Below are 26,353 nucleotides of genomic sequence, written 5' to 3' on the forward strand. Positions count from 1 at the left end.
GGGGGTACAGCGGTGGGTAATGGATTCATTAACCATCAGTTCTCTGAACAAAGAGTTTTGAAAATGGTTTAAAATCAACCTACCATTTCCTACTTTGATAGTCTAACTCACAATTATGTTTGGGTATAATAAATCCTTGACTGATTAAGAAAGAAAACAACATATTGTAATTCAAAAGTGTGACTCTTCTACATACAAACGAATTAATTCAAAGCTGAAAATTGTACACAGACATGAAACATTCACAATATTTTGTCGAGTTACTTTTGAAAACTGCATTATTTAACGAACTTAAATGTTGATTTATGTTCTCAAGTGTTTAGATGATTCAGTGTGAAATAATCATCCTCAAAAAGGAGTTTTATGACGTACTGTTGCTCAGAAAATAGGAACGTTTTCTCAAATTCACACTTTTTCGTTGTTGAGAAAGATTAATGTTAAAAACAATTTGTGTTAAATATGAGTCAACTTAAGCTGTCAGATAATTGCAACTTATTTCAAAAGCAGGAAAAAGTGGTTTGGACAATTGACGGGTTTGACATTGTTGAAACGGAGCCTTCTTTTTGACTAACAGACAAGCTCTGCTTTTCAAGCAACGACATCACTATGCGTTTCAACAAACCCCTGCGACTGGCTGGCGACCACTTCAGAGTGTAGTCCGGTTTCCCACCCGAAGTCAGCTGGCATAGACTCCTGCATCCCATCCCTCGATCCTGTTCAGGATAAGCGGTGTTGTAAAGGGATGGTTAGATGTAAACAAACCCCTTTGATTAAGTGCTTCATAAATCTGAACAATATTCAACATTCTCTTTTGTATTCCAAAAAAAAATCAACACTATATTAAACTGGCATATTTTCACATTTAATTAACCTGCTTCTGTGGTTATTCTGAAAAAAGGCCAACTGTATGTAACAGTAAATAATTTTGCCAAAAATATTAGCTGCTCTACATGTTGTCTTGCAGCAAATATATGCGTACTTCGCAATTAATTCTTTGAGCTCAAGGATATTTATGATTGTGTTTTTGAATAAAAAAGGTAGCAACACCTTTTTGGTCTGTCCGGCAAAAGTGGTGTTTGTCAAAATCTTCGTACGGTATATAGTAGCTGGTCATCCATAAGAACTTGGGCTTCAAATGTCGAGGGTCATGGTTTAAATCCTACTGCGGACAAAAGAAATTGCATCTAGCGAGAGAGGTGCTTGCCTGCATTTTGATTACTCACAAGGTGACCTGAAGAAAAAGTATCCAAACTTTTATGAATATAGAATTGTATTGTCCACATGTGGCCAAGCACTTTGAAATCAGACATGTTCTCTGTCATGTCGAGCAAATCTTTCGTAATGGGCCTATTTCTGAGAATGTGTCTGTGTGTGAGCTGTTCTGCACTTTTGCCCCACTTTTACAAAACAACGTTACGGTCCATGGTCGTCATGGTAAAGGGCTCCATTATTATTAATATCCGAGCAACTTGTGGGGAAGGATAAGGGCTGTCTCACTCATTCACATTTAGGGTCCTCTTAAACGGGTTGCCTTCAGCAACACAACAAAAAGAATATGTCAACTGTGCTTTAAAAAAAATGCCGAGACAAGTTATTAAGAACCCTGGAATAATAATTTCAAAAATAGTGTCTTTTTTTCATGTTGCTGTCTTTTAAAAAACAACAATAACAACAACAAATAAGTGAATTACCAATGTGTAACAAATACAAGTTGTTTGCAACAAAGTTACGGTTGACATTGTCTCCATAACACTACAATTGAAATCGTGAAAGAGTATTAATGGTTATGGTGGCTTCAACTAAAGTCTGGAAAATAAGATTAAATTAGTACCAGATTTTTTTGTGTTCTTAGTGCTTGTATTGTGATTCAGTGAGCTAGCGGGCTAGAGGGAGTGGAAACCATTTGCATTGGGGGCAGAGGGGGAGGGCCCTGTCCCATGCAATATAAAAAAAAAAAAGATTAAAAAAGAAATAAAAGCTGCACTTCCCGAAAAATGTATGGAAATATGTTGATTCTTTTTTTTAAATGTGTGTAACTAACAATCGTCTAACAAAGTCACAAAACAACAGCTAGCAAGTGTAAAATCAATAGTTCTGGCCTTGACTGTGTTCTTGATGAAGATAACTTACTGCTTGCTCTCTTACGGTATGTGCATGAGCAGCGGATAATTGGTTGACAAAAAAAATAAAAAAATAAACGTGCTTATAAGAAAGGAGTTATGGCATAGGCCAGCCGTGTTTATTTTTATTCCTATTTTCCTTGTCTCCTCCCCTCTCATCTTGATCAACGAGTACTTATCTGTTCCATCAATTGCTGCTGTCAAAGGCTGGAGCCAACATTTCACATTGGCCAGTGAGTCTTCAGCTGCTACAGCAACCTTTTGTTCAGTTGCATTACATTTTGCATGAATTTAACCTTTTTTTTCACAAAATTTTTCACCATCTTTTATCACCATTTAAGTACCGGTAAATAAATTTCCATTCTCGGAGGCCCGGTGTTTGAGGGGTTAGCGCGTCGACCTTACAATGCAGAAGTACTCGGTTCAATTCCAGCTTCGGCCTTCCTGTGTGGAGTTTGCATGTTCTGCCCGTGCCTGCGTGGGTTTACTCCGGTTTCCTTCCACATTCCAAAAACATGCATGGCAGGCTGAATGAACACTCGAAACTGTGTTCTTTTACTATCCTCCTGACTACCAGGACAAAAAATGTTGTCCAATCACATTTATTTTGACATTGCCCAATCTATGTGAAGTAATTGGACTCCTCCAAAAGAAATTTTTGAAATCCCACTACATTTTTTAAACAGGCTCAAATACACTTAAAACAACTCAAACAACACTTTAACGTGTTCATAAGAGTCTTATAATTAAAATGCCAACAGCATTTCAAGACAAAATGTGGTCGATAAAAAGTATTACTTTTCCTCTTCCCATAAAAAGCCATTTTCTTACTTTTTCTAACCCCTACAAATTTGGTATCATTGGAAAGCACTGAATGTCCTCTTTAGAGTAACAAAAGGAGTTAATGCGATTGGAGGCACTGGGTGGGAGATATTTAGGTTCACAAATGTCCTCTACAGAGGACAAATTTGAACTACTGGTAGTCAGGAGGCTATCTCCTATTAAACGGGGGAACAAAAATGTTTGTGTTCCCATCTATCCATCCATTTTCTGATCCGCTTTATCCTCACAAGGGTCGCGGGGGGTGCTGTAGCCTATCCCAGCTGTCTTCGGGCAGTAGGCGGGGGGGACACCCTGAACCAATTGCCAGCCAATCGCAGGGCACACAGCCATCCGCGCTCACACTCACACTTAGGGACAATTTTGAGTGTTCAATCAGCCTGCCATGCATGTTTTTGGAAGATGAGAGGAAACCGGAGTACCTGGAGAAAACTCACACAGGTGTTTGTGTTCCCCTACTTCAATAATTAATGTGGCACTGCCTCTTTTAATTTCGACTCTCCCCTTTCTCTCTTGATGTCCATGGGGAGGGAAGCATTTTTTGAGCTGGAAAAAAATTTTTGTTTTCATTGACAAGTTTAAGTATTTTAATACATTGCCGTGCCATATTGTTTGTGTAGGGGCAAGCTGTATATCACTCTAATTGACGACAGGACATTGTTTTCTGCTATTTTCATCAGGTATGTTGTATTATGTGAGCCTTTTTCTCTTGATGTCCATAGATAGGGGGACGTTGTATCACTCTAATTGACGGGAGGAACTTGTTTTCTGCTATTTTCGTCAGGATTTGTGATTGAGGCGATTAAACACAGCCAATACAAGAAATCCTGCCGTGCGTCGTCAATATTCTTCAACACAACGCAGTCGGACACGACGGGTTACACATGGATAAAAACAACATGAGCAAGAATCGAACGTCTGGACAATAAGCACCTGGTACATGGGCTGCAAGCAGGGCGAATGATCCGACGGTAACTTGTCGGTGTAGCAGTCCTTAAGTACCTTATTGGCCCGAATATAAGACGGCCCTGATTATAAGACAACCCCCTCTTTTTCAAGACTCAAGTTTGAAAAAAGACTTTTTGAACACCAAATTAATTTTTATACAGAAAATAATGACAGTACATCTGAAACAAATGATTATAACAATATATTTGAGAGAAAAAGCATGTTATTTTGCCTCATTCAAATCTTAATATCTGAACATTTAAATACGTAAACAAAAGTGCAATCACATTCGTAAATGAATGGCTTCTGGTTTTTGAAATGGAAATTACATCATAACTTCTCCTCAGCTGCCGGTTAACCTGGCCGAACTTCGACCCACTTTTCTCCAGATTGTTGCTACGTTTCTCCATTTTCTGTTATCTCTTCTATTATTTTCTTCTCTTTTCTTTCTTACCGCTATTTTTTTATTTTTCTTCTTCATGCTACCGATATTTTTATTTTTATTCTTCGTGACAGGGGTTCACTTTGGCCTGGGGAGTCAAGTTCAGCATTCGCTTCAATGATATCTGGCGCCATCTAGCGTCGTGAATGGGTATAACGTCTAGATGCCGAATATAGGACGACCCCCACTTTTTCAGTCTTATTTCAATGCAAAAAAACACCATCTTATATTCTGGCCAAAATGGTAGTCCCCTGATGGTAATACATTACAGGTGTGGTGTCAGAGGGAAACGCCCACAACGCTCGCCGGAAACTGAAACCAAAAGCAAACAGGAACTCGACCGTCGCCAGCCAATCCACAGCTTTAAAGACTGAACCCAGCTTGATACAAATAGAAATGCTGTTGTCAAACTTGGTTTCACTGCACATCAACATATGGGATGACAATCAATCATTTAGTCAGAACCGGTTTAATTCCTTTTCTATAAAGGTAGCAAAACATAGTGGGATGTATGGAAGATATTCGGAGGACAACAAAGGAGAAAAGGTGGCCCAGTGACAAGCACGAGCAGACATTAAAGCACAAACACAGATTTGTTTTCTTTACAATCACACAAGGTTGCTTTCGAGAGTGGAACAATCTTTCGGACACAAAATATGCCTCGGTGCACAGTATTTACAGCGCCTTTTGAAATGCCACGGTCATTGCTCGTATGTGGAGTGAATCCATGTCATGTGATCTGCGTACATGCATCACACTTGTTGGGCATCTTTGGAAAATTCCATCTTTCACAAATGTCACGTTTGAATATGTCTGTTGTTTCAGATGAGAACGGCACTGCTGCTAGCTTGGTGCAGGGGAGTCACACAAAAGGCATTGCTTGAGCCTATTATCTTGGTGCAATACTAACAGGCATCGAAAGCATTGCACCGCATGCTAGTCTATACACATTGAATATCTGCCACAACACACGTATAAAAGGCTGGATGATGATCAACTCAACGAGCCATTTTCTACCAGAGTGACAAGTACGTCGTGACAAGTACGTCCTGTACTCTGCTCCCCTGTGAACCAGCAAAGTTGAAAACACAGACTATCAACTGTACAAGGTTAACAATATTTCGGGGGGGGGGGGCAATGAAATATGTGCTTAATTTGCATTTATATTTTCCTCAATTCTGTCATTGTGAAAACCATCACATTATGCTCCTATTGTACGGTATTTGCACTGTACATATTAATAATGTCTGCTGTCAAATAAAACAACTACAATGAAATGAGTTTTAAACATGGCATCTGCAGAGCATATAGAATACAGTATTGTGTAGGCAGCATTTTAGTTTACATTTGAATTGCACTACAGATGCCCAAGTCTATAACATTTTGCTCATACGCATGCCCATTGATATTTGTATTTCCGTCCGTTCCATTTGGGGTTCATTCCATGCTGGTTTAAAGTGGCGCCTGCCACAAGTGTCCTGAGGGAATTAAACTTGGGATGACGTTATAGATTTATACGCTTTTTTAACAGAAACATTGCCCCATGAAGAAATGGCACAATGTGCGCACAAAATTTGATGTGCAAAAGGAACCAATTTACACCGACACGTGACTGATTTTTAAACGATTTTCTATTTCAAAATTTTGCAAGACAAATTTATATTCAACCACATTTTGGTAGATGTGTTTTAAGAAAATGAAGGAAGTAATTTCATTTCTATGTTATTTTGTGAAGATAAAACGTGTGGAATTTTGGATCACTTAGAGCACCAAGGCTTGCTCATGCAAGTCAATAATGAGTCCCACAAATAACATATTCGGTGTTTAAAATTTTGACTGCTACCCCGATTCCCTTTGAACACTGAGAAATATATTTCCCACAACTCTAGAGGTCAACACTTAAAGACCTCACTCTTTCCTTACTCATGGGCAGGCTGACACATAAAAGGATGCAGAAGGAAAGAAATTGTTCATATTTCAAATATTTTTGTCTAGCAAAATACCTGAATAGGGTAGGCTGTTCAAAAAATATTTATTCATTGATTTACTTTTTATAACACTATTTAACCTTCATCGCCACCAAAGTTTTGTCAATGTTTAGCAATGCAGAAAGTGATACAAAAAAAAAAGAGAAAAAAAAGCCCCATCACATTAGTTTGTGTTACGTACAAAAAAAAATGTCTGCGATCCAAACTATGCTTAGCATGTCCGCCTCACAGTGTAGAGGTCCAGGGTTCGATTCCGGCCTTCATGTGTGTGGTTTGCATGTTCTCCCTATGCATGCGTAGGGTGTGATTGTAAGTGTGGATGGTTGTTGTTTGTCTATGTGTGCACGGTGATTGGCTGACAACCAGTTCAGGGTGTACCCTGCCTACAGCACAAAGACGGCCGGGATGGGCTCCAGCATGCGCCGCGACCCTCCTGAGGATAAGCGGATCGGATAATAGATGGATCGATGGATGAATAAATCCTTCAGCGATTGGATCCAAATTAGTCATCATGCATTCCCTCAGAGTTACTTTCCAAACAGACCACGCTAAGACCAACACAAACCAAGCCAGTGACCTGTCTCATTTAATCGTTGGCCAACAAAAACCCATTAGTAGGACATACACTGTAAACAGTTGTCCACTTAACGCCGGGAATTTGGCCAACAAGTTCAGAGCAGGTGATCAAGGACATGACTGCGTCATCTCTCTCCCCGCATTAAAAATGTAATCCTGTAAAATAAGTCGCAATTTTTATAAATGCACCTATGATCTGATTGCATTTTTTTTTCTGTAACCACAAAAGAATAATCACATTTTTTTTGTATCCTGAATACATGTAATTTATTAGTCACCAAGCCTGCTCATTAATGCCTTCATCTCCGGTAGGCTGGACTACTGTATCACTCTTTTGTCTCGCCCTCTTGAAAAGACTCATAGGCAATTTCATCTTATTCAGCATGCTGCTGTGAGTTTTAACCAGCACGAGAGTAACTGACCATATCAGTTCTGTTCTTAAACCCCTACCCTGGCTATATGTTATTTACAGAATTGATTTTAAAGTGTCACTGTTAGTCTATTACATGGCATGGGGCCAATAAACATGTCTAATCTATTTAAACCCAGTTGGGTGCTGAGATCGCTTGGAAGCGGTAAATTGGTAGAGTCTCGCTTCAGAACTAAACAGCAACTTTTAGCCATGATGCTTCACACAAATGGAATCAGCTTCCTGATTGTCTTGAAGGTCAGAGAGCAAAGATTGAAGTTTTTTTCTTGAGACCTCCTAGAACTCCTTTACAATGCATAACCGTCATTAAAAATACAATTCAGAATGTGTCGTCTGCGGTTTGAATTTTGTGCCCTCTCATCTTCGAGTACTGTATTTCTGGAGCGGTGACATCACAGAAGCCAAACAATTTTGTGGCTCCTGGGGCATGTGGTTGTGTGCTCTTTGTGTTCAGTTGCTCTCCATGTGCTTTAGCACTTAAACGGTGGTTCAGTCATTGTGTGGCAGTTGGTTGCACAAATGGTCAAGGGAGTGGCAAAGGTTTCTTCAATTTTCCATAGGATAAAGAAATACGTGACCAGTGGATCGGAAAGTCAAACAGCAGGTAGGAACGACAACTACGGTCGCCAAGGAAGTACTCCAAGCTCTGTGCTGATGATTTTGAACAGGTGTGCTTCAGCAAACATTTGGCAGAGAATTGAATTGAAATGAATTCAACTTTATTGTCAAATAAGCTGTATGTATGTGTAACATACAGCACAGATGAAATTTCTCCCCTCTCAACATAAAACAAGAGGAGCTGCTGCGGGTGTCCGTGTCACCATCAAAAGAAAAGTTAACAAAAAATGACAAAATAATACAAGACAACACATGAGACACAGACAATTGTGCATCGGGTACGTGAATTTAGATCGACCCAGGCTTAAACCTGTCTTCCACGGCAACGGTTTTTCCTTCGGCAAACCCGATCTCAACCCGCAGCAGCAGCAAGAATAACCCTGGTTGTCAACGTGCAGACAAGCACCACAGGCAAAAGGTGAGGAGTTAATTGCATGCACTTGCGACACCTAAGAAAAGTGATTAGGAATTGAGCCGTTGAAGAAAAAAATTTCCCGTAGTGTATTCTGTACTTATTCTGCCGACATGGCCTTTCCGTACAGCGTGTTCTAAGCATCCCCATTCATTGATCAGTTCCGTTGTCTTTACTGTGCATATGATACACATCTCCAATTTCCATGCATGTAAAATGCAGCTCATGATGGGCTCCACGATGTAACATATCATACGGCCGACGCATTATTGTGACTCCCACACGCACAGCACAACCGACTGTCCATGTCTCTAAAGCTGTTGTGCTACCGAGTTGAGGTTGTTAGAGCAAATATATGTAGTCACATCCGCTCTGCGCTGCATTGTGTCGATTCTAATCCAGGTTCCTCTGTGAAGTTGTCACAATCCTCACTTTCACTTTCTCTTCCACTCACCGGCTGAGATGTCCTGATCGGGTCAAACATGCACGGGCTGACAAGGCCCGCTTCTGTCGGGTCCTATGTGTAAAAATCCTCGTCCTCAAATTCCAATACATCGCTCACTATTGTATGTACTGTGTTTTGTAGCGCAAGGAAATTGTACAGTACCTCTATGGCAGGGGGGTCAAACTCATTTTTGTCGTGGGCCCCATTTAGTGACCGTTTCCCTTGGAGGGCCGATATAACCGTGAAACCAAATAAAGAAGTCAACTACTGTAATCAGGGGTTTGGTAACAAGAAACTGCTGACAATATCTTGATTATTACAATATGAGTAGTTGAAATTTTGGGACAGATTTTAGCAATCATCGTAGAAGTTAACATGTTTGGTTTGCTTACGCGGGCCACATAAAATGATGTGGTGGGCCAGATTTGGCCCCCGGGCCTTGAGTTTGTCACCAGTGCTCTATGGTGGAGCATGCTGGTTGGCTACTGAAACATCACTTCCAGTAACCCTAGTGGTGGCAAGAGTAACTTCAGCCACGATGCCGCAAGCTTCCGGTCGGTTCGGAAACATCCGGAATGAGTAACTAAAACCTATTTTGAATCCAACTGTGGTTGACAATTTGCAAGAAGTGACGTTCATGTTTTACAAAACATTACCAGTGAGAATGTGGATTTTAACATGTGCCCCAACTCGAGCCGATCTCAAGTCCCAGTTGAAATCTTGTCTTCTTTTTCTGTTTCAGTGTCGCTGCTGTCGATCTTTTATTTTCACCCTTTATTTGCTTTTTCATTTGTTTTATTTCTGATTTAAACGTTTCATTTTCTGGTCCGTTATTTTGATTTAAATTAAGTATTGTTGCATGCTGTAAATAAATGACTCAAACGCCGTAAGTATTCTTCAGCAAGTAATAGAAGTTGCCGAACACGTCACTTAACATTCAGCTCTTACACGCTCATACTAACTAGATTTGCGACTACGTCACATGTAGCCTGCGTAGGATAATTTTGAAAATGTTCTGTCAAGACCGCAGCTGCATTTGTTGTCGCTACCTATAGGCACTGTTTTTCTCTTACCGTCTGTGTTAGGGACCTTCCAAAAATGATGGTGACATATGTGGCACAAATCACCATTCATCAAATAAAATGACTGCTGTAGTTGCTGGAAATGATAGATCTTTGCAATTTTTCCCCACAAGTCATTCTCTACCTGAGTTTGTCAATGCGAGCAGGCTCAACCTGAAAACCGAACAAGAATAAAACATGAAATACAGAATATTGAAAAGAAACATTGACGTTATATCAGCAAGATGTGCTAAATTCTGCAAATTGATGTCAAATCTTGGGGGCACCCTCTATATAATCACCCGGGTACATGTAACCTAGTATGCATCCTGCATGTAAGACAAAATCGCACAACATATCCAACTCTTCATGACTCATGCAGATGTGTCCTCCTATAGGGCAACAACTTATCTGCATAACAGTTATTTCCAAATTGCTCCAGCTCTGTGATTAAGGCCTCTCAGTACTAATTCTGACGGTTTAATTAAAGTTCAAAACTAGCATACCTTCTCCAAGCCACTCAAGCATATCTCTGGGTGAAGTCCCCTATGTTAAAATTGGAAGAGTGGAGATTTTTCATTTTAATAGCTTAGTCACCATAATCCTTTGCTCTTTCTTTTGTCTTTAACCTTGAAGTTGTTGTCGTTTTCGTTGCCCATGACTTTCTTCCCCTACATATTTAGAGTGTGAGTTTATCGTTCCAGCAATGCAAATCCGGTGTTTTCGAAGCTCGTGTAAACAGGAATCTCTTGAAGTTTAAAATTCAAAAGACTTCTTTTTGACATGAATATCCAAAAATACTTTGGGCAAATACCATGCCATCTATGCCACATTTGAAAAGTGACTTTCTTGATCTCCTCGCGCTGTAGATAAAATTTATAAACTTGCCTCTGGCTAGTTAGATCAACAGACTCAATGCATGGTGAAATCCAAATGTCTTTCTTGAGATCTTCTTTGTCACAGTTATTTATTTACTGTTCACCTTTTGCAAAGTGCTTGTACTTATGCCTCGGAGGGGTCATTTCGTGCTTCGACAGATTCCCGTACGCTGCTTTCAAGTCGGACAGCTTTGATTTATTTTAGGTAAAAACCAAAAAAAAAAAAAAAAAAAGGAACTCTCATTTCAACACACGATGCTAGACAAATAGTTTCAGTTTGGTGCATCTGAACTGAGAACATAAAGTCTTTGTTTTCAAAGTGGGCTCCTCTTTTCTCCCCCATCTGACTGCAATGTGACAATATTTCTGATCCTCAGCCAGACAGAAGCAACTGTTCCCGGCAGCCAGTTAGAATAACAAACATTTCAGCACGCCTGCAGGCTCAAACTACACTTCCCGGAGCATGAAATACACTTGGCTTATGATCGGGCTGCAGTGCTGTCAGAAGCACATATTGGTCCCATAATGTAAAGCTACTGTGCAGGATGCCAAGGAGGATCCCTGGATTATTCCAGACCTGGGTAAGAACCAATTAAAAAAAAAAACAGCTCAAGCACACTCTCACATCGCAGTGACTTCAGCCCTAAAAGTTGTCGGATGTTGTAAGGAAACTGCTGTGTCATCTCAGCAAATAATCAATAGCTGTAAGCTGATTCTCCTTTTGTCAAATGTAAACGGGGTGTGTGTTAACGTTCTTTACAAACTAGTCCAAGAAAGTCTAAGAGAAATGATTCATTCCAGCATCTTGCTGGATTTTGTTCAGCAAGTCTGTTTTTTTACAGTTTCGTTTTTAAAAAAAATCCCTCACACTGTGCTACAATGGATTTATTTTTTAATTGATGTGTCGGCGGCACAGTAACCAAGTGGTTTGCACTGCTACCTGGCACTTCTGAGGTTCAGGGTTCGAATCTCAGCACTGGCCATTCTGTGTGGAGTTTATATGTTTTCTCCACACCTGTCTGGATTTGTTCCACGTAGTCTGGCTTGCTCCCATATCCCCAAAACCTGCCTGCTAACCTCACATCACATATTATCTCAGCACAAATCAGCTGGGATAGGCTCCAGCTAGTCCGTCGCATGGCACAGAGACAGAAAACCTTTCACACTCACGTTCACACCGTCACTGAGTGGAACCCGAACCCCCACTGCCCGCCCATCGTGACCTATAAACTTTTAAATAATAATAAATTAAAAAACAAACATGTGTAAAGAGAATTTCTATTTGGAACAGGAAAACATTGTACGTCGAAAACACTTATTCTATAGCTTTAAACCAACACGTTAAGTCACAACAAATTGTGAAGAGCATAATTACATCCTTTGACAGCATGTGGTTTTGAGTGAGATCAAATGTGTGCGACAGCTTTAAATTCCAGGGGGATTCGATGCGATCAATCCAGTACTTTCATGCGATGGCTCATAAATGGGTCTGTCTTATCAAGCATGGAATCTCTGGAGAACAGTGACAATTTGTGGCTGCAGCGGAACACTCATCCCCACCTCATCGGTATTAGATAGCTGAGCCGAGCATGAAGGAAAAGAACCTTGCAGTTTAATTAAGGTATAGCCTATCATGCTTTACGTACTTGATACTGACACATGCACCTTTAAAGATCAGGATAAGCTGTGCCCTCTAAGGGCTGTGAAAATCCTTGGAGTTCGTCTTGAAAAAGATTCAGTGAAAAGCTTGTAACAGGCAATTGCCCTGTCATCTGCTGTTTTGATGAACTTGAACAGGTTGCTGGATACAGGTCATAGCTTTGTCCTTTTGACCAGCTTTAAGGGACAAATAAAAGCATAAAGACAGGCGATATACAGTATATGGTTGCCTTTTTTTTCCCCAACTACACGGTTGCAGTTCACGACAGTGTCATTTTGAAATCTGTAAGAAATAGGATTCATGAAATTCAGAAAGAAAGCATGCATTCTTCTCTTCTGGTGTTTAGGAAAAGGTGGACAGTGAGAAAATTTGGAGGCGAAAATGCACAAAGTTCATGTCATATTTACATCAGTCCCATTCTATTGAGACAGTTCTGTTCAAAACAGCAACATCAGAGGAGACAGAAGCATGATTAGGTAGTAGGTGGCTGCCAAACGACTGACTCGCCCTCTTAGAGACTCTTGGTTGAGCTCTCCTTGGATGTGGGAGCCACGCGGGTATGCTGTGGTTAATGTGTGACTGTCGCGGTTGGAACACATGTCGTAGAGGTTTCCTGAAAACTGCATCTTCTTGGATTCTTGGCGGAGAGACTCCCAGACGCTCGCTGCTTCCTCTGGACAGCCGACCATTGCCACATTGGCGCAGGCATGAAACTCATCCCATGACCTGAAGAAAAAAATAAATAAATAAGAACATTATGAAGAAGTTGGATAGAATTACCAGGATGGATCTCATTCATCTGTCACAGTTGCCGTTTTTCTTGACGTTTGCATTTTTTCGCTTCATTAAGTTTCATTTGATGCTACAGCATGTCCTTTTGTCCTTTGTCTCTTGTTCATGTCGTCAACTCGTTAGGTTTTCATTTCCGCTCGTTCCCATCAGCCCCGTGTCTAATTCATCAGCTCTCTCCAGCCACTCGTTTCTTGTCCAGGTGTGCCTCGTGGTCTCGCCACTTTGCTTTTATTTAGTTGAATGTTTTTGTCTCTTTGTGTCTGATGATATTGGTGACCAGTCTTGCTTTTTGTTAATCATTTTTCATCATTTGATGTGCATTGTTTTCCTCTAATCATCAACATGATCAGAAAACAACGGCTTAATGATCCGACTGAAGAAGGACCCAGCGGGCAGTGCACAGCATTGCCCTGAACGCAAACAGTCTGTTTGCTGCCATCCTCCTCCTGCTGATGAGGATTTTTGCAGACCCAATTCCTTTTCGTGTCAGCCCATGGCAGCCCTGTTTCTGCGACACAGTAGCTCAAGGCGCCTGTTCCTTTCCGATGACAACTCAAGGCACCTGGCCTGCACGGCAGCTCCATGAAGGTTAGTCCTAAACCAACCTTTCCAAAAGCATATTAACCACAAATCTTTAAGTCAGCAACAGGACACTGATGTGGTTGACAGACGACGCTCAAAACTTTAAAAAATAATGTTTAAAAAAAAAATACTCATTTACAAAAAAATTTTATTCAATGTTTTTCGTCACAAGTGGATCATCAATGAGGCAGAGGAATATACATTCGAAATAAAAGGAATGGTGTGGTTCCGCAAAAACAGAAATACAATTATGAACACCTTTTTATAATTTATCAATGAATGGGCAATTCCAAAATCAATCAAAATAAAAAAATCATCATTCTCAAAAACAACCAGAATCTGTATCTTTTTCGTTTTTTTTTTTTTTTTAGCTAACATTTTGCAGGTAAAGCCCACAAGCGAGAGCCTAGTTCATGAACAACTTTTATATCGTTCACATCAAATATCGATCAAGGCTACATGCGATCTTTTTGGCTGCTCTTTGTCCCACAAATACAATGGATAAAGTCACAGGAATTTATTGCCATTATTTTTATTATTATTGGACACGGCATGGCTACATCAATAAAATAGTTTTGGTTACCTACGCCCTGATGCACACATGTTGGCTGCTCTTCATCTCACACACACACACACACACACACACACACACGCACACACACACACACACACACACACACACACACACACCCGCACACACCCACACACACACACACACACACACACACACACACACACATATTTTCTCAGGAATTTACTGTTAATATTGATGACAGCAGCAGTACATCTACATCAATAAATTACTATAGGCTACCTACACACTGCAGATAAACACAGACATAAACCTGATACCGACCTGAACATTACACAAAACCAAAATATCGAACATGCCGAAAGGCGCTTATGTTTCAGTCTGTCACCTGCATTTTAGTTTGGTCAAAGAAAGAGCAATGAAGAAAAATTAAGTATATTTATCGGATGATAAACATTAAAAATGTATCTGGATAAGTTGCAAATAAACATTAATGACTGAAAGCCTTATTTTTTCCCCTGCAAAGACTGTCCCCGAGGCATATCTTTTATTCTTCCTGATGACACGCAGTGCTGGCTTCATATGTATTAATTTGTCAACATTCAATTTCACTTCTTCTTTCTCTTTGGTGGCAGCGATTTAGGTCGTGAATGACACTGTCTGCTTTTGAGGAAAATCTCATCAGTGGAGGCACTTGATGCCTGCATAGCGCACAGATGTTTCTGCCTCCTTTTGCCTGCAAATGGAAACATATCTGTTACTCTGAACTTATTAAAATTAGAAATACAATTAAATATGTGTGTATTTATTTAAATAACATTTTTAGTAACCATGCACCATGCATTGCTTTCACCCTGACATGTATTACGGTACATTTTTTATGTCCGACTTTATATGCAATCATGTTGTGCAAATAGTACAATGTTATCTGATTCTTCTGATTCATGTAGTGTCATACTTGTCTTCCCCATTTCATGCCACTGCGCACTGACTCTATATGGGATCACGTCATGCGAATGGTTAAATAAGTGTCTAGTGTTAACGTACAGCATTAGTCTGAAGTCTATTGATCACACACTTTGACAAGTTTGTCAAACATAAAATTTGTCATCAAACTCGTCATAAAACTAATCAAAAGCTTGTCCGCACCGGTCAACAAAGTGCTGAACTGATTGATTTGACATCACCAAGATAGTTGATATCCATCCATTCTCGATGCCACTTCTCCTCATGAGGGTGACGGTTGAGCTGGAGCCGATCCCAATTTATTTTGGGCGCCAGCCAACCGCAGACCGACAGGGGGAAAAAAAACTGCCATTGACACGCACATTCACAGCTATGAACAATTTCTTTTCTTCAATTAGCCTAACGTTGATTGTTGGGTAATATGGGAAAAGAACTGTCTTATTCTTAGAGAAAATGCACACAAGCACAGGGAGCACATCTGAAAACACCACACAGGATGGTCTGAGCTGAGATTCAAGCCTGGGTCTTCTGTCCTGTGAGGCAGATGTGCAAACTACATGTCCATCATGTTGCCTAGCTTGTCAATCATCAATGAATTGCATTCCATCCATCCATCCATTTTCCGATCCGCTTATCCTCACAGGGGTCGGGAGGGTGGGGTGGGGGGGGGTGCTGGAGCCTATCCCAGCTGTCTTTGGGCAGTAGGCGGGGGGCACCCTGTCACAGTTGCTAGCCCATCCATTCTCGATGCCACTTCTCCTCATGAGGGTGACGGTTGAGCTGGAGCCGATCCCAATTTATTTTGGGCGCCAGCCAACCGCAGACCGACAGGGGGAAAAAAAACTGCCATTGACACGCACATTCACAGCTATGAACAATTTCTTTTCTTCAATTAGCCTAACGTTGATTGTTGGGTAATATGGGAAAAGAACTGTCTTATTCTTAGAGAAAATGCACACAAGCACAGGGAGCACATCTGAAAACACCACACAGGATGGTCTGAGCTGAGATTCAAGCCTGGGTCTTCTGTCCTGTGAGGCAGATGTGCAAACTACATGTCCATCATGTTGCCTAGCTTGTCAATCATCAATGAATTGCATTCCATCCATCCATCCATTTTCCGATCCGCTTATCCTCACAGGGGTCGGGAGGGTGGGGTGGGGGGGGGTGCTGGAGCCTATCCCAGCTGTCTTTGGGCAGTAGGCGGGGGACACCCTGAACCGGTTGCTAGCCAATAGCACTGCACATAGAGACGAACAACCACCCATGCTCACACTCACACCTAAGGACAATTTAGAGTGTTCAATCAGCCTGCCATGCATGTTTTTTGGGGAGGGAAATGTGGGAGGAAACCGGAGTACCCGGAGAAAACCCATGCAGGCACGGGGAGAATATGCAAACGCCACACAGGGAGGCCGGAGCTGGAATTGAACCCGGTACCTCTGCACTGTGAGGTCGACGCGTTCACCCACCGGGCCGCCATGAATTGCATTCCATTGCAGGTTACTTGGTTTGTGATGGTTTTGACCTACAATGCTATATGGTTACGAACCACATCTGGTTTGGACACCTTACCAGTGTGTAAACCAACCACAGGGGTGCAGTTAACGTGTCGGTCTCTTTTTTTTTTTTTTTTTTTTGGTTTATTTGTTTGTTTGTTTTTCATTTTACTTTTTAAAATGTATTTTCTCATTTACGGCCTCAGTGTTTTTTGACCATTATTTACTATGATGATGATTTCACAACAATGTTAGTGCAGGGTTAGGGATTGACTAAGGCATATTTCGACTGTTGTAGGAACTACTTCGTGAATCCTTAGCATCCCCAGTACAGGGAGCAAAACAGGCAGCCAGAAGTGATTGCGCAGAAGACAATTTGATATCACAGTCAAATTGTTTGATGTCACGATGCCATACCGAGAAGTGTGTGTTGTTAGTAAAAAGGAAACTATATTTGTTGAAGTTGCAAATGTAATATTAAACCAAGTATCTGTAACAATCAATACCCACTCCAGTATTCTGAATGTATGAATCAAAGTTCGCTGAAACAAGGCCAAATAAAAACGGGCTGCATCCATACTTGGAGAACTCTGTAGGAGTTCGTTAACAAATTCATCACAGAATATTTATATCTCATGAGGAGTCACTGGCACGCAAGCTACCAGGCTGAAGGGTTATACTTCACTTACTCACGATACTGGTTTGAAACAGGACCATTGTGAAAATGTTTGTCAGGTCGTATTCACTTTTGGTGTAGAAAACAAATTGTGCCATTGCTTGACTGACACATGCAAAGTGATGACAGAATTTAATGTGCACTATTGTGTTGCTTTGCAATCAACACTCTCTCACTGCAACAATAGATTATCTTGTGGGTCCCAGAGAGTAAAATCATTTGAAAAGCAACCATTTGGGCATGTATTGCGGTTTAAAAAAAAAAAAAAAAAAAAAACAGAACAGCGAGAGGAAAATCGATCAATGCGACCTATTGTCATCTTATTTTAATCGTATTACTTGTAGTTTTATTCAAATAACCTTCAAGCTGGATCTTGAGAGCTCAGCCTGTCTGACTACAAATGGTCCTTAATGCGTCCTATCACAATGTTGGCTATCTTTTCCCAGTGGAAAGACTGGCAGAGTGATGGTGAGAGAGAGGGGGGGGGGGGGGATATAGGGGGGGGGTGAGGCAAACTGAAGCAGATGGTTCTGATATTAAAAAAAAGAAACTGACAAAATACTCCAAATGTAAAGGCATTTAAGCAGATTCCATGGAGATTAGCTCCAATGAAAATCACATTTTAAGATCATTAACATGACAGAGTGATGTTGTTCATTTGGTACAACACAAATAAGGAACAAATTAAGCAGCCGAGAGAATAATTAAGCATTTACTGTACTTACTGATTTCAAATATTCCTTATCGAAGGTGGCGATGGAGTTTGTGTGTGTTAAATACACTTTGTAAGACCTGGTGCATAGAAGACGTTCTATGCACACCAAATCACACGTGATAACAAAACAACTTTTAACACTTTTAACAAGAGCTTTTTAATTTACATTCCAAATGGCAGTCACTTGGAAAATAATTCATTGTTTTGCACAATTTTTTTTAGCTTTTCCACATTTTGTCCCATTACAGCCACAAACATAAATGTAGTTTATATTGATTTCATGCCATTGACCAACACAAAGTGGCATGTAACAAAGTTCATAGATTTTTTTTTTTTTTTTTTACACAAAGCTGAAAACGTGTGCAAAAATATTTACCCCCTAAACATTTATACCCCCAAATAAAATCCACTGCAATCAATTGTCTTCTGAGAAGTCACATACATTTAGTAAGTAATTAGAGTGGCTATAGCAGGATTGTCAAACTCATTTTCATTGCGGGCCACATTTTAGTTAGCATTTCCCTTGGAGGGCCATTCCAGTTTATTCAACTCTTCTTTAAGTTACCATAATGGGGTGTTTAGCAATAAGAAAATGCTTACAATGTCTCTCTTATTTATTACATATGAGAATTTGAAATTTTGGTACATATTTTAGCAAGCATCATCATGTTTGATTTGCTTTTGCGGGTCACATAAAATGATGTGGTGTGCCAGATCTGGGCCCCGGGCTTTGACTTTGACACCTGTGGGCTATAGTTTGCAATACTATCGAAATATACTGCATCATATGGCATAATAGCAGTGGCGGGCGATGAGTGTTGGACCTGTGCTTGGGTATTTATTGAGCTAATCCACCTCTTAAGTACGTCATCACGTCACATAAAAATGTTCAGAAAAAGTGCGATATACTATGGCTATGTTCACACTGCAGAGTGTGATACTAAACCATTTCTGAAAACAACTTTCACGAACAATTATCTGTACAGTCTCCCTTCCAAGAACTCTCACCTGCATGTATACAGGATCTGATTTATATCCACATACGAAAGAGGCCGATATGTCGCAATAAAGAAGAGCATTTCACGTGTATTTCACAAAAATTAAATTACACCCAGTCTTATGGCAAGCGCACGGGCACAAGTCTACCAAAATAGGACCAGAGGAATCAAATTCTGTTAAAACATCAAAATCATCATAAGGTGGAGATACTGAATGGAATTAGATTAAAATGCCCCTGACCAAGTCAACTAAAACATATTTTTCTCAAGGAAGATTATTTCAGAACAGTTTTTGTCTTGAATCTCATTTTGATTGTGCAGGTCCACCTTTCCCTCGTAACGATAAAAAAATGATGTTTGTAAAGGTTCCACTTTTCTGATGTCATATTAGAGGACAGCAGCACGATTGGTTAACATGTCCACCTCACAGTGCAGAGGTCCGGGGTTCCTGTGTGGAGTTTGCATGTTCTCCCCATGCCTGCATCAGTTTACTCCAGGTACTCCTGTTTTCTCCCACATTCCAAAAACATGCATGGCAGGTGAATGTAACACTCTAAACTGTGCCGAGGTGTGAGTGTGAGCATGGATGGTGGTTCGTCTGTGTGTGCCCTGCGATTGGCTGGCAATCAGTTCAGGGTGTCCCCCGCCTACTGCCCGAAGACAGCTGGAATAGGATCCGGCACGACACTCATAAGGATAGGTGCATCAGATCATGGATGGATGAATTCTAAGGGACTTGCTTCTTGTCACACACACACACACACACACACACACACACACACACACACACACACACACACACACACACACACACACACACACACACACATTTGGAATAGGTCCAGGAGTTAAGCATTCCAGCAGTCTGCCACTGGTTCAGGGAGGATCATTTCCTTCTTGTTCTGGGAGTAGTAGCAGATGGAGGTGTTTAGTTTAAAGGTGTTGAGTTTTTTATTGGCCCATTTTGTAAGATTTTTCCATCCATGTGCGTGCATGCGTGTATGTATGTGTAGGCCTACAATATGTGTGTGTCATTTGGCTTGAAGTCACAGGTGGTGTGCAAACAGCAGAATCACTGCGAGGACACTTAACAGACAAGCAGATGCTTCCAACAAGACTAAAACCTCCAGAGAGTTCTGCTCTACTGCTGCTAACATCCGACTCTTGTCATTCTAAAACTTCCAAACCTCTGTTCTGAGTTTTATTCTTGCAGTAACTTTCCTCAATTGGAATAGTGTCCCCAGAAGGGTATTATGGAGCTTAAATCAACAGCCATATTTGAAATACTCTGTACCAAATTCGAATCAGTATATATACAATCGTGTACTTTACTGTACTGTTCTACACCATAGAACTATTTCATACTTTGATTTCAACGGTAGTAGACCGGCAACCATCGTGCCATGGTGATAATGTACATTTAGCGCACATATTCTCTGCTACAGAATGTGTGTGTGTTTATTTTTATTTTTTTTAATATGTCTGTGCTGTGCAGTACTGATGGGTTACCAGTGTAGGAGGCGGGGCCTCTGCCCAGGGAGAGCTTGATGCCCAGCAACGCCCCTGGATAATGTGCAAAGAATGGAGTGTAGATTTAAGTGCATAAATGTGTACTGGTCTACGTCTGTTGCTACATTGTGGCCCAACCCAGTCCCTCAGTTGTCAGTCTCGCTATTGTGCACCTTGGATGGCTGACACGCTACGTGCAAGTTCCATCTGACACACAGTTGGAGCACTTTCCCTGCATTTTTTTTTTCCAAGTACTGTAATAGTACTTGGAAATTATGGTATCATGTCATTTTTGCTTGGTACTTTGTGCAAAACAAGTCACGATTTTCAGATTAGCCTCTGTAGGGAATTGACTAGTAAGACTTTATCCCTCCAACACAAAGGGACCAAGTGTATTAAGGTATTAAAGGCTGGGGAAAAGGTGCTTTTGTGTACATGTGCTTGTTTGGTTTTTTTTTTTTTTTTTACTTGCTAAGAAAAAATTGATTCAAAATTAGAACATATGCAAGGTCAAGCATTCATCCGAGAACAGATTGTGCTCAACCATACTGTAACAATTGTACCCACACAGAGAGCGTTGTCCATTAAATAATCTGAGCCAGTAGCTTGAAGAGAGAGGGAATACTCATTACGGAGTTGTTGTTTAATGGTTCATAATTCAATTCTGTATTTTATTTGCTCCTTTTTACCATTGCTATTCCAGTGGGCGAGTAACCTTTAAGCTATATAATTTTGCCTTGTTGTAACACAGCAACTATATTTCATCAGTGCCTCTTCCATTCCTTCTTTAGCACAGCAAAAGGTCACTGTTTAATTCGATTGTGCATCCTTAGCCCCTAATATTTCCTTTTCACCTCTCCTGATCTGCAGCCACCAAGATTACAACTCCACAATATCTATTGTGAAGATGAGGAATGAAAGAAGAGCTGCACTCCAGGGATCCCTCTGACAATGGTGCAGCCTTGTCCTAGATGCAAAATGCACCTTCTCAGTGAGTGTACACTTAATATGGCTCAACATGTGTGGGTTCTCATTAGGTACCTCTAACAGAAACACTAAAAAACATGTTATCAGAGGAAAGCATGGAAAAGTGGAGTACAGATGGAATAGGAAGAGAGAACAAATTAGAAGAAAAGAATGAAGAGGTTGAGAGAAGGACATTTATGGGAGGAACATTAGGAGGACAGCTTGCGGGGAAAGTGTGTCTGTGGACAAGTGGGTTGTGTGAGGATTTTAACACCACTGTCATTACATTAGGCCCACTCCCGCTTGGGTGGCTGGGTTTCAGGATAAGTGCTTTAATTGGTACCTCAAGGAACAGGACCAACTGAACAATAGTGAAGGGGTGTGATACGGGTGGGCTGTAGGGTCAGGGTAACACAAATACACTAAATAAAATCAGGTTTTTGAAGATACTTTTACTTGTAGAGGAACCGGTATGAGATTTACATTATAATACAGGCGTGAGGGATGCACCGTTGGTGAGAAGAGTGTGCTGTTAATTGAAGGCTTGTCAATTTTCTCTCACTACTGCCTCTGTCAGCCAGTTACCTGTAACCGCCTGAGGTAGTACAAGATGCTAATCTCTGAAAAACTGATGTGACTTGCATTTAGAGGAAAATACATTCTTCAAAGTCACTTTTTGTGATGTGATAAAAGCAACTTGCGTCTGATTAATTGTGTGGAAAAAAGTAAGACATTAGATTATTTGTTACTCAAATACGTGCATATTTAAAAGTAGCGCACTACTTAGTAATGTGTTTCTGGTGTCACCAGTACTGTAGGGCAAAATTATTGACCGCAAACTTTCAGGAACTGTTGAAAGACCACTACAAAAATTTTGAATAGTAGGTAAGGACATCATCAAAAATTTGAACCTGTTATGTTTCTGGTTAGGTCACGTTTGGTTTTGTTTCCTCATGTGCCCTTTTTGTCGCCGCTTGTTCTCATCATCAGTATGTGTTTAACCAATCAGCTCCCTCAACACCTTGTGTCTTGTCCAGGTGTTTGTCGTTGTCTCGTCACTTTGCTTCTATTTAGGTCCCTGGGTTCTGTCAGTCTATGTTGGGTCATTGTGAGTTGTGAGTGTCTCTGTGTTCCTGGCACGTTTTGTGTTACTTTGGTTCCTTTTGATTTCCAGGGCCTTGTTGGAGTACTTCGAGTTTGTGTTTTTCCAGCATCCTCCTCTTTGCATTTTTGTTACATACACCTTGGTCATCCAACCTGCTCCACCCTGCTTTTTTGGGGTCATCCAACTACCATCACGCAAAACGTGACAGAACCCTTTAAAAGCTGAAAAAGTTTGCCCTCTCAACAGATGAGATCAGCAAAAAAAAAATGTGATTCAACTTTAAACTTCGTTGATCCCATTAAGCTTTCAATTGATCTCCCCATTCATCATCAGCCAAAGTTTGTTTAGGTCCTGTGGACTTTTTGGGATTTGGTCAAATTACTGCAACAGGAAATTTGATTGAAGAATTTGTGTCAATTGAAAGTGTTATCTGCCATTTGCTGTGGCCCCTGACAAGAAAGTTAATCGATTTTGTTTTTTCACCGATATGATATCTAAAACGCAAAATACAAATATTTTGATGGTTCAACAATTTTTTTGCATTCATATGCAACACATCAACACTTTATACATACTGTATAATATTTACAAGTCACTCCCAATATGCACTGCTAGCACTGTGGCGTCGGGAGACGGTCTTTGGAAGGACCAATCATGATCATTTTTGTATCTCTGAGTTAAGCAGTGTTGATATTTTATTTTGATTTACGGTAATCCCACTTGGAACAGCATAAAGTGGACATTTGTGGTGACAGTTCATTTGTGGCTCCCATGAGTAACGTAGCGTCATCGTTAGTAGACATTACACCAAATGACTACATGGACGAGGAACGATCAACACATTCAACGAGCGTCCCAAAACATTTCTACATCCTCCTGTCTCGTTATTCTATCAAATATCCCCACTCCTGGATGGAATTTGTGGTGGGTGGTGCTCGCATATAAACAGAGTAGTGTTGAGCAAGGACATCGGAAATTGCCAATGGAAAACTTGTCTTGAGTAAGTGGTATGAGACTTTAAAAGATCATTTTGTTTAGGTTTTTTTTTTCCATTCCAAAAGCAACACAAGCTACCCTGAACATTGTTGTGTATCAAAATGCACATTGCCATCCAAGTTCAACATTGTTTTAAGCAACCGTGGCTTTAGTGATGTTTAACTCCGTTCTAATTGCCTTGCTTCGCGACACAAGTCTCTTTAGTTTCTCGGACGCCACAGTCCATGAATACATTAAATTAAAAGGAGAAATAGACACGTTCAAGAAAGAGACCTCGGAACTGAAGATGAGCTATTTGGATTACAAAGGTTCTGTAACCTACCCATTACGTTGTTGTTGGACAGCCCGATATTTACATCTTTATTTCTCGTGTTTTTCTAGTGTTTGAATCTTAATATTGATGTGAATGCAATTTATTTTTTTTTTTGCATCAATGATTCATGCACTTGAGCTCAAATTATGGCCAACCGACTTCCACTCGATGATTGGCTTTTTTTAGTTGTTTTGCGCATTTCAAATAACTTATGAAATGACGTTAGAGTTGAGGAATTACGGGTTATTTCGAGACCAAGTTTGTGGGTTCTGAAAGAGGCGCTACGAATCAGTGAAAAAAGACTTAAAACACTTTCAGCAAAGGATTAGGGTTGGGGTGGCTGTGTGATTTATTAATCACTTGCTTTAATTCACTTCAAACACAATTTTAGCTTTTGGTTTGCTGGGAAATGAATTTAGTGACATGAAGGAAGGATTTTTTGGGGGGTTGGGGGAAATCTCTGAATGAAAAATTTTAACCATCCCTATGTTGTTGTCTTTTACTCAAACCTGTACCTTGCGACTTGCAGACTGTAGCCAGAGCCAGTCAGATAAGCCACGTTACCTTGAGAAAACGAATGTTTTCCCTGGCAGATTAAGTGCGCTTGGGTGTAAAACCCTACTTCATTATGTATTGTGCAAGAAGTGCAACTCCTCATCCCAGCTATTAAACAGTCAGCATTACACTACGGTCAATTTTGACTGACATGTAAATCCACTGAGATGATTCCGTTTGCTTCTTTTAGCTCTGGACAATTTTTATTTGACAGTAACAGTGTGCTAAAATCTGTGACCCTTTTCGAAGACTCTCAACCTGAAGATCTTTACCTTCGTCGGTAGCATGTCTTCACGAGAAAATGGATAAAAGAGGTACCGTATGTATAAATAGAACAGTTTCTCGAAATGACAAAGTGAGTGCGAGGGCTGACGGATGGGTACAGGATGTGGAGGATTGTAGTGGCAACTGAAAGGTGAGTGGAAAAATAATGTGCAAAAGATGTGCATGTATGAAGAGAGGCATTCAGCACAAACAAAGAGAGGTTAAAAGGGGCAAGGGGAGTGATGATATGCTGCTGACAGAAATAACAGTTAGCCATGAAAGATGCGACTTCAATTTCCATTTGTCAAGGTGTACAGTGTATAGCACTGCTTAATACAGAAAAAAAAGCCTTGATGAACTTCTTTAACTGATTCACCTGCACTATTTTCTGGTATGCTCAATTAATTAACAAACTGACCTTTTGCCTGACTTGGAATTTTATGATGTAACATCAAATTAAATCAGTAAGATACACTGTGTAGGAAGAAAAGCAATTTAGCTTCCAAACTCTCCCTGTTTGATGCATGATGTTAAATGAGCACAGTGTCCACATTCTGTTCCACTGACTTTTTTTTTCTACAGACTACAGCAGAAGGTGAAGAACAAATGGGCACATGGAGGGGTGATCTAGAAAGAGTGGATGAACAGATATGAAGACAGATAAACACAGACAGACAGACAGACAGACAGAGATAAAATCTACTTTTTTCTGTCAGAAGACAAATGTGCCTTAGATTTTGTGCACTTTTCTTTGTCTAAGCTTCCTAATTGCTTGTTTTCATTGGCTGGAAGTCACTGGTGGTTAAGGGCTGCTGAAGTGGTTCACTAACCTGACATCCATCCAGGCAGTCTGTTTTCACTCAGTGACAGTGTGAATGTGAGTTTTTGTGTTTGTCTCTATACGTTCCCATTGACCAGTCATATGTGTAGTCGGCCTTTTGCCCCAAATGAGCTGGGATAGGCTCCAGCTCCCTGTGACCCTGAATAGGATCAGCGCTATTGAAAATGAATAGATGGACGTTAGAAGGCAGCAATCTTGCCATCTCGGGAGCCAATCCAAATCTCACAGGTCGGTGGACAAAAGTGATATGCACAGCAGGTTTGTTTTTCTCAACAACTCAGCATGTGGGTGTTTCAACAGGACCTTTGTGTCACTTGTCTACTGACAAGACAAGTGATGTTCGGTTAGTGGTGATAGCCTGGGAAAAGAGACAACAATAGCAACGGCTTCCGAGCCAGCAGACGCTATTTGTTCGGATTGGATCAAACTACTAGCAACTAGCAACTATCAATGAGATCCACTTCTGTTATCAACTTTCCTCTTGGTTTTCTGGTCATATGCAAAGTTACACATTATTGCCCAGCCGTTTCGCACTCAGGCACTTGTATACAGTATTGTATATTGCATGTGAAAGATTTTATTACATTATTACAGGGCGCTAACTTCACACATGTGGATAGCTTGTC

At 40.6% G+C, this 26,353-nt stretch overlaps 1 protein-coding gene across 2 annotated transcripts in view; it reads right to left on the reverse strand.

Annotated features, from left to right (window-relative positions):
* Positions 1-11,613: 11,613 nt before the first annotated feature.
* nrn1la (neuritin 1-like a) overlaps positions 11,614-26,353 on the reverse strand; it is a 61,758-nt gene continuing 47,018 nt past the window's right edge. For both annotated transcript variants that reach the window (XM_019894328.1, XM_019894327.1), the window contains exon 3: positions 11,614-13,144. In XM_019894328.1, the coding sequence (XP_019749887.1) occupies positions 12,856-13,144 (289 nt within the window). In that variant the 3' untranslated portion in view covers positions 11,614-12,855. The remainder of the gene's footprint in view (positions 13,145-26,353) is intronic.

The sequence above is a fragment of the Hippocampus comes genome, unplaced genomic scaffold, assembly GCF_001891065.2.
Source record: "Hippocampus comes isolate QL1 unplaced genomic scaffold, H_comes_QL1_v1.1 scaffold104, whole genome shotgun sequence".
Lineage (NCBI taxonomy): Eukaryota > Metazoa > Chordata > Actinopteri > Syngnathiformes > Syngnathidae > Hippocampus > Hippocampus comes.